General features: G+C 41.1%; 1 protein-coding gene across 3 annotated transcripts in view; it reads right to left on the reverse strand.

Annotated features, from left to right (window-relative positions):
* Positions 1–5,140: 5,140 nt before the first annotated feature.
* Positions 5,141–18,703, reverse strand: part of mtr (5-methyltetrahydrofolate-homocysteine methyltransferase) — a 31,935-nt gene continuing 18,372 nt past the window's right edge. For all 3 annotated transcript variants that reach the window (XM_053413770.1, XM_053413771.1, XM_053413772.1), the window contains 11 exons: positions 17,931–17,998; positions 17,371–17,491; positions 16,979–17,060; positions 16,474–16,572; positions 15,404–15,479; positions 15,055–15,210; positions 14,281–14,480; positions 11,630–11,830; positions 11,294–11,486; positions 9,609–9,721; positions 5,141–6,865 (listed from right to left, as the gene is read on the reverse strand). In XM_053413770.1, coding sequence (XP_053269745.1) covers positions 6,776–6,865; positions 9,609–9,721; positions 11,294–11,486; positions 11,630–11,830; positions 14,281–14,480; positions 15,055–15,210; positions 15,404–15,479; positions 16,474–16,572; positions 16,979–17,060; positions 17,371–17,491; positions 17,931–17,998 — 1,399 coding nt within the window. In that variant the 3' untranslated portion in view covers positions 5,141–6,775. The remainder of the gene's footprint in view (positions 6,866–9,608; positions 9,722–11,293; positions 11,487–11,629; positions 11,831–14,280; positions 14,481–15,054; positions 15,211–15,403; positions 15,480–16,473; positions 16,573–16,978; positions 17,061–17,370; positions 17,492–17,930; positions 17,999–18,703) is intronic.

Consider the following 18,703-nt stretch of genomic DNA (forward strand, 5'->3'; position numbering starts at 1 on the left):
ATGATGTGCGCCGCAGGATGATGTGCGGTGATGATGTGCTGCGCAGGATGATGTGCTGCGCAGGATGATGTGAGCCGCAGGATGATGTGCGCCGCAAGACAATGTGCGCCGATGTGCGCCCCAGGATGATGTGCGCTGCACCATGATGTGCGCTGCAGGACGATGTGTGCCGCAGGATGAAGTGCGCCGCAGGACGCCACACGATGATGTGCGCAGCAGGACGACAATGTGCTCCGATGTGCACCCCAGGATGATGTGCGCTGCAGGATGATGTGCGCCCCAGGATGATGTGCGCAGCAAGATGATAGCGCACATCCTGTGCGGCACATATCATAGGCGCACATCGTCCTATGGCGCACTTCATCCTGCTGCGCACATTTGTCTGTGGCCCACATCATCGTGGGGCAGACATCATCCTGCGGCCATATCATTATCACCGCACATCATCGTGCGGCGCACATCATCGTGCGGCGCACTTCATCCTTGGCTCACATCATCACCGCACATCATGCGGCGCATATCATCATCACCGCACATCATCGCCACATGATGATGTGCGCATGAAGTGCACTGCAGGATAATGTGCGCGGCAGGGTGATGTGCGGTGATGATGATATGGCTGAAGGATGATGTGCATGGCACGATGATGTGCGGTGATAATGTGCGCCGCAGGATGATGTGCGCTGCAGGATGAAGTGTGCCTCAGGATGACGTGAGCCTCAGGATGATGTGCTCCAGGATGTGCGCCGCAGGATGACGTGAGCCTCAGGACGATGTGTGCCGCACAAGGATGTACGCCCCAGGATGATGTGCGCAGCCGGATAATGTGCTGCACAATGATGTACGCCGCAGGAAGCTGCACGATGATGTGCGATGATATGCACCGCAGGATGATGTGCGGTGATGATGTGCAGCGCAGGATGATGTGCGCCGCAGGATGATGTGAGCCGCAGGATGATGTGCGCCGCATGACGATGTGCGCCGATGTGCGCCCCAGGATGATGTGCGCTGCAGGACGAGGTGCGCCGCAGGACGATGTGTGCCGCAGGACGATGTGCGCCGATGTGCGCCCCAGGATGATGTGCGCAGCAAGATGAAGTGCCCCGCAAGATGATGGCGCACATCCTGTGCGGCACACATCATAGGCGCACATCGTCCTATGGCGCACTTCATCCTGCTGCGCACATCTTTCTGTGGCGCACAGCATCCTGCGGCCATATCATTATCACCGCACATCATCGTGCGGCGCACATCATCACCGCACATCATCCTGCAGCGCACATCATCACCGCATATCATCCTGCGGTGTGTGCGGTGCACATCATCCTGCAGCGCACTTCATCCTGGGCTCACATCATCACCGTACATCCTGCGGCGCACCTCATCGCGCAACAGATTTACTGTGGTCACTTCAACACTGACTCCAGGTACAGACCTGTTTTCAATACTTACAAACAATCAAAGCAAAGTATTGCACATTATACATAATGGATTAAATAATATATGCAATACTTTTAATGTGGTAGAACTCCATACTGTACATTCATTGTCTTGGTAGTGCACAGTTTAATCCAAAAGCATATTCAAATACATAGTTGATATACACAGAAAATAAGGATACTCACTTTGTTCATAAGTAACACTTCCTCTACAATAATGTCATACTTTTATGTTTCCTATCATTTTATTAGGGACGGACCAGCCAATTTTTTTAACCAACAATAATAAATATAGAAATTAACTCTAATATCTATGACACTTTGTAATGAGCCAGTTCTAAACAGTTGCAGGCCATCTTAAGTTAAGGGAGGAAAACATGAAGCTGGTGCAGTCGTCCTCATGTGATCAGCCTGAAGCTGCCGATCTCCACCATGTTGCTGCTGAGGACATCAGGTGCTGCAGTGTTTCATCTAATGAAAAGAAGAAACTCACTATTAAAGAATGTTTTGTGTTGTATATAAAGCTCCGCAGTATTCGGACAGAACCAATGTACTGCGCTCTGGGTTTGTACCCTCATGGTTAAATGCACATATTTGCAGTCGCTTTGGATAAAAGTACTGAGCAAAATAAAACATTGTACGAATAGATAAAATGTCTTTCTACCTCATCTGTAATATTCAAGGTGATAATCTCCCACAGAGCTGTTGATAACAGTCCACATCAGGTCTCTCCACTTCCCTCAGTGTGAAAACATAATTATATAATTAATATGAGAACTGTTTACACTGGTGTGTGGAGATTATAATCATATCTAAACTGTCTAATTCACTCTAAAATTCCATAACAGCCTAGACAGCCTGTATCAGAATATTTGTGAAACATGGTTTCTATCACATGCAACTTACACAGGTAGCCTAATGATATTAACTTATTAAAATAAAAAATAAAGTCACAACCAAACACACGACTGTGTAGTTAACTTGCTTCAATCTGTTCATTAGACATGTTAAATAAATGGTAACTTTTATAACAATTACATATTAAAAACCACTTGAGGCATGAAAGCATATGCTTATGATGACAGATAAAGCAATAGGTTTTGTTGTTGTATAGTTTCAGGGTTACTTACCTCTAGTTCATGATAAAGATCGCGACCATACGGCTGGGCAGCGCTAGCCGTTAGCACCGATGGTTAGTATGTCGCCGGTTAGCCGGTTAGCCGGTTAGCCGTAGCCTAAGCTAACCAGGCCAGTAGAGCTCTGCTGCCGTCGCACAGCTGTCATTCTTCACCTATGGTCTTCACTCGCGCTCCTCGTCCTTGCCCATTGATTGGTGAGCCAGGAACTAGGAGGAGTCAGCACTGGCAAGATGGCGCCGGGGGAACGCCTCCAAGTAGCCTCATTCTCACTCTGCAGAAACCAATGGGTGACATCACGGACCCTCCGTCCATTTATACAGTGCCTTGCATAAGTATTCACCCCCCTTGGACTTTTTCCCATTATGTACTGTTACTAACTGGAATTCAAATAGACTTAAATAAACCTTTTCCCGTTTGATCAACAAAACATGCATAGTACTTTGGAGGTGCAAAATAAATTTTATTGTGACACAAACAATAATGAGAACAAAAAAGTTGACATCTGTTGGGTGCATAAGTATTCACCCCCCTGTGTCAATACTTGGTAGAACCCCCTTTCGCTGCAATTACAGCTTCAAGTCTTTTGGGGTATGTCTCTATCAGCTTTGCACATCTAGAGATGGAAACGTTTGTCCATTCTTCTTGGCAAAAAAGATGAAGCTCAGTCAGATTGGATGGAGACCGTCTGTGAACCGCAATCTTCAAGTCTTGCCATAGATTCTCTATTGGATTGAGGTCTGGGCTTTGACTGGGCCATTTTAAGACATTAACATTCTTTAATCCAAACCATTCCTTTGTAGCTCTGGCTGTATGTTTAGGGTCATTGTCCTGCTGGAAGATGAACCTCCGCCCCAGTCTCAAGTCTTTTGCAGACTGCATCAGATTTTCTTCAAGGATTTCCCTGTATTTGGCTCCATCCATCTTTCCCTCTATTCTGACCAGTTTCCCTGTACCTGCTGAAGAGAAGCATCCCCACAGCATGATGCTACCACCACCATGTTTCACTGTTGGGATGGTGTGCTCAGGGTGATGGGCAGTGTTGGGTTTTCGCCACACATAGCGTTTTGCATTGAGGCCCAAAAGTTCAATTTTGGTCTCATCTGACCAGAGCACCTTCTTCCACATGTTTGCTGTGTCTCCCACATGGCTTCTGGCAAACTCCAAACGGGATTTTTTTATGGATCCCTTTCAACTATGGCTTTCTTCTTGCCACTCTTCCATAAAGGCCAGATTTGTGGAGTAGACGACTAATAGTTGTCCTGTGGACAGATTCTCCCACCTCAGCTGTGGATCTCTGCAACTCCTCCAGAGTAACCATGGGCCTCCTGGTTGCTTCTCTGATTAATTTTCTCCTTGTCCGACTCTTCAGTTTGGGTGGACGGCCTCCTCTTGGTAGGTTTGCGGTTGTGCCATATTCTTTCCATTTTCTTATGATGGATTTTATGGTGCTCAGAGAGATGTTCAAAGCTCTGGATATTTTTTTATAACCTAACCCTGCTTCATATTTCTCCACAACTTTATCCCTGACATGTTTGGTGAGCTCCTTGGTCTTCATGATGCTGTTTGTTCAGTAATGGTCTCCAACAAACTCTGAGTCCGTCACAGAACAGGTGTATTTATACTGAGATTAAATTGCAGACAGGTGGACCCTATTTACTAATTATGTGACTTGCAAATGTGACTTGTGAATGCAATTGGTCGCACCAGATCTTTGTTAGGGGTTTCACAGTAAAGGGGGTGAATACATATGCACTCAACACTTTTCAGATTTTTATTTGTAAATAATTGTGAAATCCATGTAATATTTCCCCCCACTTCCAAATGATGCACTATTTTGTATTGGTCCATTACATAAACTCACGATGAAATAAATTTTAATCTGTGGTTATACCATGACAAAATGTAGAAAAGTCCAAAGGGGGTGAATACTTATGCAAGGCACTGTATATACAGTCTATGGTCCTGACCCCATTACCCTTTGGGGAGGTTCCAGGATTTGTTTTCTTTAACTTTAATGTTTTGATTGGGTGTTTTTCAACATTTCCCTTGATTTCTCCGAGACAAATGTATTCATAGATATGCACAACTAGAGGTTTTTCAACTCTTGATTGATTTTTAAATCGCAGGAGACCACAGACATAATGGCAGATTTAACTGGTTTTGAATCGTATATCTTCAGAACGCACACACTAAACGATTTGACCAGAACATCAGACCACACACTCTGTGTTTTTCTTTAATGTTCACAGGAACATGTTGAATCTACATCTGTGTATGAAAGGTGCTTTATAAATAAAATTCCCTTGCCATTAAGCAACCAGTGGAGTAGCCCTCTGATGACCAATCAAGAGAATACCGGTTTCAGGCACTTCCACCATGGCTTCACTTTATGAACCCAGAGTCCTTGCCATTTTATATAAACATTCTATGATAATAAGTCAGGTGAAGAGGTTTGAATACCTTACTGTAGCACATCCTGACACCAAACCTTTCTTCATAGGCTGACTTAACCTTAACAGTAAACTAGACCCGAGGTTTAAAGTCAGAAACACACAGAGAACATAACATTCAAACGATTTATTTTTCATAAAATAATACTGTCATGTCAATAGTGTAGCCATTTATCTACTTTTTTAAGAAAGTAAAACAGTTTCACACAAAATGAGACCATCTGCTGCAGCACATCAGGGCTTTTAAGACACGTGAAATGCAAATTCTTGATTTGTTTTATTTTGTCATATAGAAATGTTTCAGGATCCTCGAATAAACAGATATGGATATTCCATTAATCATCATTGATAAAACACGATAACAACCATATTGTAGATATGAAACTCGTACTTAAGTGTATGAAAAACTTGCTTAAGACAATGAAAAGAAAGAGATTAAAACTTGAAATAAATAAAATGTATGCCAAGACATGTAAACTTTCTCTCTGAATTACAAATCTGAAACATTTGGGAACTCAATAATATTCATTAACTGTTCTGTCAGTTTGTTTTCCGCTTACATTTAAAGCAACATTTATCTATACTTTAAGCTCCTGATATCGATGCTTTTCAAGTAACAAATGAAATGGTCCGTACCACCAAGTATAAAAACGGCACAGTATGATTCGTGGATTCTTTGATTAGAAATGTCCTAATTTTAATCTAAATTATTTATCTTTAAAATCCTTTTGCATCCAAAGGAACAATTTAACACTTTAGGAAACATGTTTGTGCACTTTCTTTCTATGAGTGAGATGAGAAGATGGAAATCAGTCCTGAGTGTGTCGAGTGTGAAGCAGGAGCCAGGAAATAGAAAATGATTTCACAAATGGGAAAATCTATGTGAACGGCATCTCAAGTCGGAACAATTAATCAGAAAGTTGCTAAGATCATATATAATCCAATGAACATCATTTTACAATCAGCTTTAAATAGTAGCTTCTAATGTCAACTACAAACTATATATATGCATAGCAATTTTTAGTCAATACAGATGTTTTTATGATTAACAAGCATGTTTAAAATAATGTATGTCAGATTTATGTTGTTTACAGGCTCCATATTTTTCAATATTCCGACTTCAAAGCGCATGATCACTGAACGACTTCACATCTCTTGGAACTGGGACCTTCCGAGTAGCGTGTGGATGCTCAGTGAGATCTTCTCATCTCAGAAAAAAAGTCTTAACATGTTAAACCATTTAAGATAAATATAAAACATATCACAGGAAGTCAGGACTCATCGTGGCACTGAGTGTAACTGACATCAGGTCAGGCCGAGGATTAAGAGAGAAAATATTAATGATATCAAAAATGAGCAAAATAGCTGTGACAAACACTTTAGCTTGATCGTGTAGCACTGGTGGAGACAGAGCTTTGTGAATGTTATGTCAAACTAAGAGATTTTCAACAGCCTATTGCATTACATGAGTAAACCTGATAGAACCACTCCAATAAAACAGAGGAAATTGAATTTAGAGGGGACTTTAAGTTTGTTATGACCTGTTGGCACAGATGAAAGCTTGTGGATCATCATGAAATATGCAGTGACAGTGTGAAATGATAAAGTCTGGTGTGTTTGTGCTGTACGCATGCCAGTAAATGCCAATGTACGCAGCCACAGTTTGAACCGGTGTGAGATACAATCGTTGGACTGGATCCCTGCTCGGACCTCTCTGTGGTCCAGCTGATGCTGGTGTGGTCACAATCTAAACTGCACTGTCATATCCCAGGATAGGAGACAGCCACCTCTCCACTTCCTCCACACTCATCTCTTTCCTCTTGGCGTAGTCCACCACCTGAAGACAGGGAAAGAGCAGAGAAAATACAAATCTTAGTCACATTACAAATTAAAGGTTCAGTGTTTAGAATTTAGTGACATCTAGTGGTGAAGTTGCATGTTGCAGCTGAATACCCCTCACCTCACCCTCCCCTTCCAAACATGACAGACAACCTGTGGTAGCCTTCAGTTGTCATAAAAACTCAAAAGGTGATTAGTTTGTCCAGTCTGGGCTACTGTAAAAAACATGGCAGCCTCCGTAGAGAGGACCCGCTCCTGATGTAAATAAATAGTTTTTAAATAAAAATGGCCCATTCTAGGGTAAATAATACAATTCTTACAATTTAGATGAAATACAAATTTTCCCCACAAGATTAGTAATATATCTTAACATGCAGACTAATATTTCATGTTTCTATGGCAAAATACATCTTACCACAGCATGTTATAGCTATAACAAGCTAATTAACGAAGTAATCAAAAATGCCACAAATCATGTCACAGTCAGGTGTGTTCATATAATTGTTAAGCAAATTCGTAAAGTGGTGTGAACTTTTAAAACTATGCGGGAAAGATGCAAAGAAGAAATGGAGAGGGCTTCTGAAAAAAATCTTTTGAAATGGGCAAGTTATAATGTTTGCTTTTTTTCTACTTCTTCTATAGAAGCAGAAACATCTGATCAGTCATGTGAGTTAAATGTTTGCTACCTTAAGAGTTTTTCCAAGTAAAAACTTGAGGATTTTATGATTGTTTCGATCAAGCATTTCTATCATGATACAAAATGAAACTATGGCAGTTGAGATACAAAAAAAAAATCATCATTCTGATGTTTGACCGTTGTAATGAGACTTGATTGGCTGATGGATAATCGTATGAATACACAGGTGTTACTGCATGGTGTTTATTACAAGCTGTTGTCATGAAGCCCCCTGATCTGTCCAAGCTTCCCCTGTGACCACCTCTAAAGCTGCATCCTGACCATCCTCATATTTGGAGCTCATGTCATCTGAGCTATCAGCATCATTCTCATGCAGTGTTCGGCTTCTGAATTATCACTGGGTGCAAAAACATCTTCCTCATCATCAGTGGTCTCTGATTTACTACTGTCGCAAGAACCCTCAACATCAAAGAAAACCTTCTGCACGTAACCTGACTCCCTGGTGATGGAACATTATGTTACATTGACAATTACTGTATCTGTCTTAACCCAACACTGCCATCATGAGGTCTAACTGGAAATTATAACATTAAACCCATGAAATAAAGTACACTCCTGGTTGAGTATCACCATGTTTTATCCTGTCACTTTACATTTTACAATGGTTTATATAGTTAATATATTTTATTGATCGTAACATACTTTCAGCTAAATTCATTGATTTTCTTTTCAGATATAGTAACACAACATCACAGCATCAGAGAACTGAGGCACTGGCACTTACACAGATGTTGCATTGTGGGTCGTTACATCAATTAATACCACTCAACCAGTCTGACAGAGCTTAAATATGACGATTACACATCTGTTCCTGGTCCCTTTCCTCTCTCTCCTTTGACCCCCCAACTCTCTCTCCCCTCTTTTCCAACCACCTCTCCTCTCTTCTTCCCATTTTTTTAAGCTCACCCCAGCCAGATGGCCGCCCACATTGAGTCTGGTTCTGCTAGAGGTTTCTTTCAGTTAATGAGGTAAAGTGCTCACTGTGAGAACAGTTGGGTTTCTATTTAATTGTTAAGGTCTCGACCTTACTATTTAAAGTGCCTTGAGATAATGTTTGTTATGATTTGGTGCTATAAAAATAAAACTGAATTGAAATGAATTAAATTGGGTTGTTTGTTGCCTAATGTTGTTAGGCTAACAAATGTCTTCAAGATTTTTACAGTATAGTGGATTTTTAAAGGTAGTCTGCCACAAAGTAAATAGATTCTTGACAAGTGAACATAAATCAAAAGTGACTCCTAATGTCTGAATCATCTGTCAAGCATCTCAAAGCTACAGATCATAAACTGATTACATAATGAAGCATTAAGGTGCAGGACTAGAAAACTGTGACGCTAATTAGATTTAGTTTTTCAGAACAAGGCCGGCATGTTCTACAAGAGAAAAGAAAGAAGTCCACTGAAATTCTGAGAATTGGGTCCGGACTTTCCCCAGGGGTAACTTGTCACACATGCATAACACAGCAAGAGATTCTCCATTCAAACGTGTACACAACAACACAGAAATCTGTGGAGCGCTCAGGTGAGGGGATGCTGCAGCAGACAGAGGCAGGGTGTGACACATTCATCCTGCTGCGGAGATCACATTTGTTTACAGCACATTGACACCGGCGTCATGCTGATCACCTAAATCTGTAAACAATCTTCTCGGGAGTCTTCAACGTGTACGGTTCCGCTTTTTCATTCTGAGATATTAAGCAACTTAATATCTAGCAGCTGATGTAAGTGGCATGAAAACCAATACTGTCTTGTTAAAGGTCCAGTGTGTAAGATTTAGGTGAAAGGGTTCTATTGACAGAAATTAAATATATTTAAATACTTTATATTAACATCAGGGGGGATCCTCTCTATGGAGGCCACAATGTTCTTTACAGTAGCCCAAACTAAACTCTTTTTATGACAACTGAAGGCTTCCACAGGTTCTCTGTCATGTTTGGAAGGGCATGGCATCCAGCTGCAATATGCAACTTCACCACTAGATGTCACTAAATTCTACTCACTGAACCTTTAATGAAAGCAGTTTAATATGTGGATGGTTAGTTTACCTGCTCCTTGGTGATCTTTCCCACGGCAAAGTATGAGGCCTGAGGGTTGGAGAAGTAAAGTCCTGACACAGAGGCAGCAGGCGTCATGGCAAGGGACTCGGTCAGACCGATACCTACACACACAGAAAAAACACATACATGGTTAGCAAAGCGAACAATTACCCATGTGATAAAAACATCCAGTACACACACAGGGTTTTACTCATTATGTGGAAACTGACCCTAGCCCTAGGGCTCTTTTGTCCCAAATGGAAGGTGAGTTTCCACAGTGAAAGTGGAAACAGTTGTATGCCCCCACATTATGATAAATAGACAAGCCCCCCGTCTAACACACACACACACACACACACCCTGATGTGTTCCAAAAGCATCCTGAGGTTCCCCACCTGCATGCAGCTGCTCAAACTGGAATTTGTCAGTGTTGCGAGGACATCACTATTACTAATGCTCGTCACTTGAAACCGTTCGAGGAGTTTGACAGCAGCTTGGCTGAGTCAGAATCAGCCAAGCTGACGAGCTCAACGATCAGAGGGAAGTTGAACAGACAGATTGACTGATACTCGTGGAGATGCTATGACAAGCTGAAAAACACAACACAACCGTTCTGCAGACAGAGACAATGTGCCTGTCAACCACAATACATCCATTCTTACTGGTGAGCAGTAAGATAAGCTGCAGCACAATGGGAAGTGGGAACTTAATGTGGTTAGTGACTGTTTCATGTCATATTCAATCCAGGAAAATGCAGCTCCCTGTTTATGGGGAAAAGTCTGGGCACCAAATAGATGGACTTTTAAGGTGTCACAGAAGAGCCAATTAATATATACATTTAAAAATAAATAAATGTAAATTGATTAATTAAATTTGCATTTACTCAAAGTGACATGATCAGTAAAAGGATTTAACAATGAATTATTCATTTTCCCTGATTTAAAAGAAGAATTAATGGTCTCTGTTATCCCTATCCTTACTGTGTCGGCTTCTTATATTTCATCCCACAATATATCTGTCTGGTTCTTTCACTTCACACTGTGGTTATTTAAGATGGGAGACCATTGAAAAATAAATGAAGCACCAAGAGCTCGTTCTCTTTCAATATTCTGCCCTTTATTTTCGTGATTCTGCCTTAAACCCCCAAAAAGAGAGGCTCTCATCACTGCCTACAAGTCCACTGAATCTCATATAACAAACACAATGTGGTGTGTCTGAGGATCACACTTGCCAGTAGACAAAAGAAACAACACACTAAATGCTCAGTGTTCAACCTCTGAACTGACCTGGCTTTGAATCCTGACACCTGATGTATGAGGAAATAAATATAAACCTGTGGCACACACTAAAATAAAGAAAGAAGACTTCACATGGGGAAGTATGAGAGTAAATAAATGCCAGTTAATTCCACAAAGCTAAGCGTCTTATGGATCTGCGTTACATGGATTTACAGTAACCTGGTTACTACAATGCATGTAAATGTGTTCTCACATTACGTGCTCAATCTGGTTTCAGTGAGGAATCTGGTTTCATGAGTGCATGTAAATGTAAATATTGATAAGATAGAGTAAAATATGAGATCACTAGTTTTTTTAGATGCTAAGAACACATCAGAACAGAGAGTGAACAACACAGCAGCATTTGAGCCTTTCAGCTACAGCTATGACAGTGAAGTGGTTCTTTGGAGCACTGACCGATCTTGTCCTGTATGTCTGCCAGGCTCCACATGGTGGTCTTCTCAGTGTGGTCCGGCTGGCTGGGGTAGCCAGCTGCAGGTCTGATGCCCTGGTATCGGATTCTGTGGAGGTCCGTGGCCTGCAGAGCTTCGTCAGCACAATAGCCCCACAGCTCCTTACGCACACGGGCATGGAGCTCCTCAGCAAATGCCTGGAAAAGAAACAGTCAGTTGTAACAGAAACATAAAAAAAGGCACCAGCAGTTAATGTGTCACCAGCACCAATGACTCACTAACCCGTGTGCAACCAGTTGTGATGTCGGCCTGTTATGTTAGGATGCTGTCCATACTGTACCTCAGCCAGGCGGTCAGCCAGAGCTTTGACCATGATGCTGTTGTAGTCGTCTCCCTGAGCCTGGAACTGCTGACTCAGCTCCTCGGCTCCAAACACACTCACAGCAAACACACCGATGTAGTCTGCTACACCGCTGTCCACAGGGGCCACAAAGTCCGACACACACAAGAAGGGCTCGGAGCTGGAGCTGTCCTTCTCCATCTGTGGCACACACACATATAATGAGAGTCAATTTTCAGAAAAGTACAGGGCACAACAATTCATCAATAGACCTCTATCGGGAATGGTGAGTATGAATCAGTGGTCCGAGGAGGATGGATGTGCTACAGACTGGTTCAACACTAATTAACAAAGTCAACTACAGCTAAGACATTCACTACCAATCGACAGAAGGACTACTGTGGTCCAACTTTTAGAAAATCATAATGATGAATGATGAATGTGTGTCCTAACACACATACATTTCACCCTGCTGTGAATGTGCAGATCATACTGGTCATTATGTTGCGGCTCCTCAGTGTATGATGTGTATTCGTTCATCAATCTTTTACAATGTTAAACAAGATGGCTCTCGATCAGGTAGTGAGCATTAAGCCAGTTAATGCAATAATAATTTTAGGACTATAACTCTCTTCAGAAGGTAATGGAGCACGATTCTGTTGAGAAATTCCAAGAGAGGACAAAATTAAGATCTTTGAAATATGACCCATGAAGAATTTACATAACTCTTTGCCATCTAAATATTGTAATTATTATATTTCTGTGGTACGTTGATGGTTTTCACATTTGTGAAAATACTCTAATACACGTAGGCGGTGCAATGTCAGTGACCCTCTTCATCATCAGATACACTTCCCCTGGTGAACCAGCCAGTGTGATCAGCCCAAGATGGAGTCCTAGTGCTACACCATGGATCACTCATCATTTTCAGTGGCTTCAAGGTTGTTCTTTGCAGGTCTTCTGCTGTAAACCCTGGTATTCCCCATCGAGTGTTTGATGTAAAGGCTGTCCTGCAAAGCTTCTGTAACCCATTTCAACTATCGCACTGCCTTCTATTCCTGCTTATGGAACTCCTCTACCAGTTGGTAGTTTCTTAGGCCTCTTCGTGGTCATAGGCCTCCTCTATCTTGTCTTCTGCAAGAGTGAGTTTCAGCACAACCACTTATTTGTTACCTCAGATGCAATCTAGTCGGGGAAGGTCAACTCCTGGGTTGACCTTTAAATGCCAGATGAGTGCAGTTACAAAAGCAACCAGGAGCCCTGAACTAGGGTTGGCGCTTCATCCCTGCTCTGAGGAAGGTGATGGTATCCCTTTGCTGGGAGTTGTTACTTTCTGTGGTGGATTCCTGTGCAGATGGTGTTTGTGACATCCCTCAGTGCTTGACCATGGAGCCAACAATACTGCTCCTCTCCTCAGGCATTAGCGCAGCAGTTGTGTTCCTCTCTGCAGGCAGAGTGGACATTTCTGGTGTGTCTGCCAGACCCCTGCAGTGAAGCTTTTCAGGGCTTGGGACTGTGTCATGGATAGAATGAACCTTACACTTGAGTCACAGTTGTGCTGGCTTCTGATGCTCTTTTCAGGTTATCCCAGTTCCTCATGCCCACTGAATATGCATGCCCATTATCCGGTTGAAGCTTTCCTCAAATTGTCTTGGATTTCTTGGATCAGCTGATGCCTCTCCTTTCCTGGAACTTTATCATAGCAAGCATGCTATGAAATGACTGCCTGACCCATCCCACAGCACCCTTAACCTGCTTAACCCTGTTTGTCACAGATTCCTTGTCATGATGTGCTGTATTTGTGTCTCTACCCGATCCAGACCTTGTGGTGCAGGTGACCTTACAGTTCTCCCCCAGGCTGGAAAAGGGAGCTGAAGCTAGTTGGTATGCCCAAACAAGGCTATACTGCTATGTCTCTTTTGCAGGTAAAGCCACATGTGTAGGACGTTTCTCTTGAAGCCTTCCACAGTGGTCACTGGGACTTCATAGAAAAGCAATTGCCAGAAAGGTTTTGGCAGGATTCAATGCTGGTAGATCCAGTAAGAGGTCCAGGCTTGTCCACAGCACGGTGCTAGATAGTAGGAACCAGTCAGGGCCAGCTATAATATTGTCATCTGCCCTCTCTTGCCTCACAAGTTCCTCATGTTCCTCATGAGTGACCGCTCTTGTGTTCATTGCAGGCTGGCAGCTGTTACTAAGTTACAGATGAGTTACAATACATTTAAACAAAGGTAGAGCAGTGGTAGCAACCTTGAGACTTACACCACTTCAACTAGACCACTGCAGTGCCCCTGAGCGAGGCCCTTAACCTCATCTGCACCAGTAGAGCTGCTCGTCAGCAAGAAGATCAGATTGGTTGTACTGGGAAATTTCCTGGTATGTGCATGTATACATTTGGCTCGCACATTCAAAATATAGTTTACATTTATCATAAAGGTTTGATAACGACATCTTGATAATCATTTAATAAATGTATGCAGATATATTGGTATCTGAAATTCTTTACTCCTTAATATCGATATTGGCATCATCCCACAAAAATCCAGACCGGTTAGGCTCAAGAATCAATTAAGTTGAAGAAAGTTGAATGTGCTATATTATTATTCACATTCAACCTTATTTTTAAAGTGACATTACAGTGTGTCTCTTACCTGTTGCCGTAAGCCATGGAATTTGGCAATGGGTTTGGTGTCTCTGTGAATCGTGACATCATCTTGGTACACATTGATGTCGTCTCCGTCACTCTGAGCTCGCCAGAAACCCACCAAAGCCCGCCCCTTCAGACTGCTCCTGTCAATCATCTGATTGAGCAGCTGCTGGGCTTCGTCAAAGACTCGACGAGCCTCCGAACCTTCAGGAGCCAAACATGACAAAGATCAGACGCAGTATCAATGTTTATAAACTAACTCATTACCGCCAGGGATTTGTGATCTTGCAGTTGTATTCTTCTTTTAGCATTAATATGATTTCACTATGGTCCAAACACTGTACAATGGTCCCTAACATCTGCATCAAGCCTGAGCATCACAATGTATACAAACGTCTCATAGAACTTACACTCTCACTGTTTAAAATATTTACTTTTTTCATTAACTTAGTAACAGTAAATCTTTTACTTAATTACTTAATTTTAATCTTTTATTTAACTATCTATTTTATAATGTTACTCCATTACATTTTCTAAATCTTTTTCTTTTTGTATATGAAGATATGAATTTTATATGAGTCAAACAAATTAGCTTATTTTTAACCATAATATATTTATCATTTAGTTAAAATAAATCCAAAAATAAGATTAACTATTATATTATATTTTAAACACGTGTTCACTTTGTAAATACATTTTTACAAAACTCTATGTTCAAATCAAATGTATCTATCATAGTCAGATTAATGACGAAAATTGACAGAGGCTGAGCTCATACCAACAGTCTTGTCATTGAAGATCTTGGGGTAACCTCTGTTGGGGTATTTTCCTCTCAGTTGCCACACGTCAAAGAAAGGCTTCCAGTCGATAAAGTCCACCAAACTGTTCAGGTCGTACCACTCAAACACGCGGGTGCCAAGGAACTGAGGACACACTGTCACACAAAGACAAATACAGGGCACACACTTCAATAATTCAGCCGAAAAAGACACTATCAGATGTAAATGGATCACCAGCTGACTTAAGAAATAAATGTAAGATTAGCTCTACAGATTAGCAGGACAAACTTAAACCACATCGGTGCTCCTGAAGAAAAACATGTCTTAAATGAATCTGCACCACCTCACCTGGTTTGGGGAGAGAGGACCACTCTATACGCAACGCCTTGTCTCTGGCCTGAGAGAGAGACAGATACCGGCGATCCTGAAGGCAAACAGGGAGATGCAGGATGAGGAAGAACAACAGACAATTGTATTCATTAAAAACCTTTAATAGCAAGTCGACGTAAAGTGGTTTACATTAAAATACAGGTACAAACATACCCAAACTACAAATGAACTGTAGTCGTGATTGATCAAATTGATAAATCCTGATTATTCATATATTTTAGGACGTACAAAAATTATGTTTTTGATTAACTGAACAGCACTGCTTTCAACAAACCTTGACATCAAAATACTTATACAAACCCCCTCCTTGCTAGAAAAACCGCTGTGATACATTCAAGAATGTGACCTTAGGACTTGCAGTAGTGGTCAAAATATACGAACACCTATTTCATTTTCAGTTCTCCTATACTGGTGCAGCAAGGTCCTGTTATTTTGTCAGGAAATAACTGAGCTCTTTTGGCAAATTAAACTATATACTTGTAAGATTTATATTACCACTCAAACACTTGTATTATTATACAAATTTTCCAAACGGCCAATACCTCAATGTGTCAGTGTACTTAAAAGTACATCATACAGCAAAGAAATTATCGTATTTTTGTATAAATTCAATTAAAAAGTTTGAGTCATCCTGCCTCTGCCAGCAGCACACCTTCACTTTTCATTCAGTCTGTATCTTGTGCAGCCTTAAAGGAAAAAAAACCCATAATCTAGACAGAATCTCAGAGTTCACTTTCATTTCTTCTGCAAAAGAAAATTAAATAAGATAAATAATTTGCCTTGAAAAATATACTTTTCCTGCCTGTGTGAAAATTGCAGTAGCGATAAGACATATTTTTGTCTTTGATGTATGTACAGGAGTTCAGTTGGGTTCTAGTTAGTCGGCTATAGCTGAATCAAGCAGTCTGCATGTATTCCTGATGAGAGTTCAACATGTGGATGCAACACTAATGACAAAGACGTTAGTGATCTAAGAAAAAAGTCTCCCCTGGTGCCTCCCTGTGGGCGTTTCTAAGAACCATTGTTACCTTCAGAGAGTCATAGTGGTCCTGCCTGACGTCCTCATACTCTTCTTTCAGGTCATCAAAGTACTCCTCCTTCATGGTCTCATCCAGCAACTGGGAACACTGACACACAGGAAGATAAAACATATTAAAGTCTGGACTTATCAAAGCAGTCAACAAAATCTTTGCTTAATTTATCAACTTAGATCAACTCCTTGTCCATCGCATCAAGAGATTGTTAACTCTCAATGACATATTCATTTTCATTCTTCTTTGATTGTTAGTTGAAGATCTGATAAGAATATTTCATTTTTAAATGCTGGAACATGATTTTGTTATTGATCTATGAACTCTTAATGGATTTTTTGGAGTACGAAGTATTTTTGAACATTTTCTGATATTTTGAGAATCTTCAATCTGAACTCCTCTTAAATCCAGAGGGTTTTCTCTTCTTATTTTTATAGTAAATTCACACACTGATCACATAGACTTTACAAATGTTTCACCGAGCTCAGGTTGCAGCACTTACCACTACAACACTCCTGGAGGCGTCCAGAACATGGATAGCAGGACAACTGTAGCGAGGGGCGATCTTCACAGCTGTGTGCGTCCTATCAAATACACAACAAGAATGTTTGCAACCCAGGAGAACACCGCATGTTATCAACCTCCATTTACAATCAGCAAAAGAGATGCTGCTTTAAAATGTCTGATTATAAAGATTCCGATCGTTTCATTAAAAGTACAAAAGAGTTGATTTTGTGTAATGTTTTAGAAAAACACAGGTTTTACCTGTTCTTCATGTCTCCTGCGCCGAATAATCACAAACACTGCTAACTCACCGGTGGCCAACACAACCCTCCCTCTACCCACATGCTTTCTGCTTTATCATAGCTTTGTATACGTTTTTGTTTTTATTACTTTGATGTGGTGGCTCCACCAATCAGCAGTGGTGTCGTCATCCCCAGTCTCTCCATCTCTTTGGCCACATAGATCATCTCATCCAGAGAGGGGGTGATGAGACCGGACAACCCAATGATATCTGTATGAACAGACATAATACACACCCACCATTAGTGCTGCTGCTGCTACAATAAAGGGATATAAATTAAAAGAATAATTTGCATTGTCAGATATGAAAAACATAAAAGGGGCAAGGATTTGGAATGTAGAGTGAATTGTTTGCGGTTATTATTGTTTTGCACACATACTCATTGTTTGTTACATTGTGGTCCATTAGCAATTACTCATGGACTTGATTGCCTGTATTAATTCTGTGAAATATTTTTTGGTTCCATCTTTACAATTTAGAGCATTGTCTCTCACTCTCATTAGCTCTGTCTGATGATCCATTTAACAAAGAACAATTTTCTATATATCTATCAACAGATTTTTTTGGGAGGTTACAAATTTAAATATTGAAAATATGTCAGTGAGTTCCCCTCACACTGACAACATGCAATATTAACTGTATACTGCACCTGCTTTCTTTGTGATGGCCTCTCTGAGGATCTTATCACAGGGAACCATCACACCCAGGTCGATCACCCTGCAAGAAAACACAAACCCTTTCTCACCCTCATTTCTTTGATATAACTGAAGTATTTATAACAAATAGCATCATGGACTCAAGTCACACATTTTGTGTGTGACTTGAGAGATAATTTCTTTAGGAATATCTAGTTGAAGAGCCCTGATTTGTTTGGGCTGCCTGAGGGTTATGTGTTGAGTTGGCCCTTTAATGAATAGAACGATGCAAAGAAGTGTATTTTAAATTTAATTTGAATGTTCTTTATTTTAAATGTTTTTAAATATTGTATGTCATTAGAGAAATTTGAATCGCCTTGTTTAACTGTCATTTAAATGTTATTTTAATGTCTTCTTAATATCTGATTTTTAAACCAGCCCAGCACATCCAAATCTGCTTCTCAATGGATTGCAAACAATGGTCAGGCAAAGGAACATTAGAGCATATCTTGAGTTGCTGGACTGGCTCTTGGACAAGGCTAAAACCTGGCACAATGACCAGGTTTTGAAAACCATCGCAGAAGCCATCAGTTGCTGTGAGATGAGAGTCAACGAGATTAAGAAGACCAAGAATGAAGAGCTGGTCATTAACAGCATGAACCAGGTGCACCCCCATCGAGTTTGGCTGCAGAGGTTTTACGGCTTAATCGCTCTACAAAGTCTTGAGTGCACTGGGCATCACTCGAATGGAGAGGTGAAGAACAATAGCTGAGGCAGCAGAAGAAAC

This window comes from Pleuronectes platessa, chromosome 21 (genome assembly GCF_947347685.1).
Source record: "Pleuronectes platessa chromosome 21, fPlePla1.1, whole genome shotgun sequence".
Classification (NCBI taxonomy): Eukaryota; Metazoa; Chordata; class Actinopteri; order Pleuronectiformes; family Pleuronectidae; genus Pleuronectes; species Pleuronectes platessa.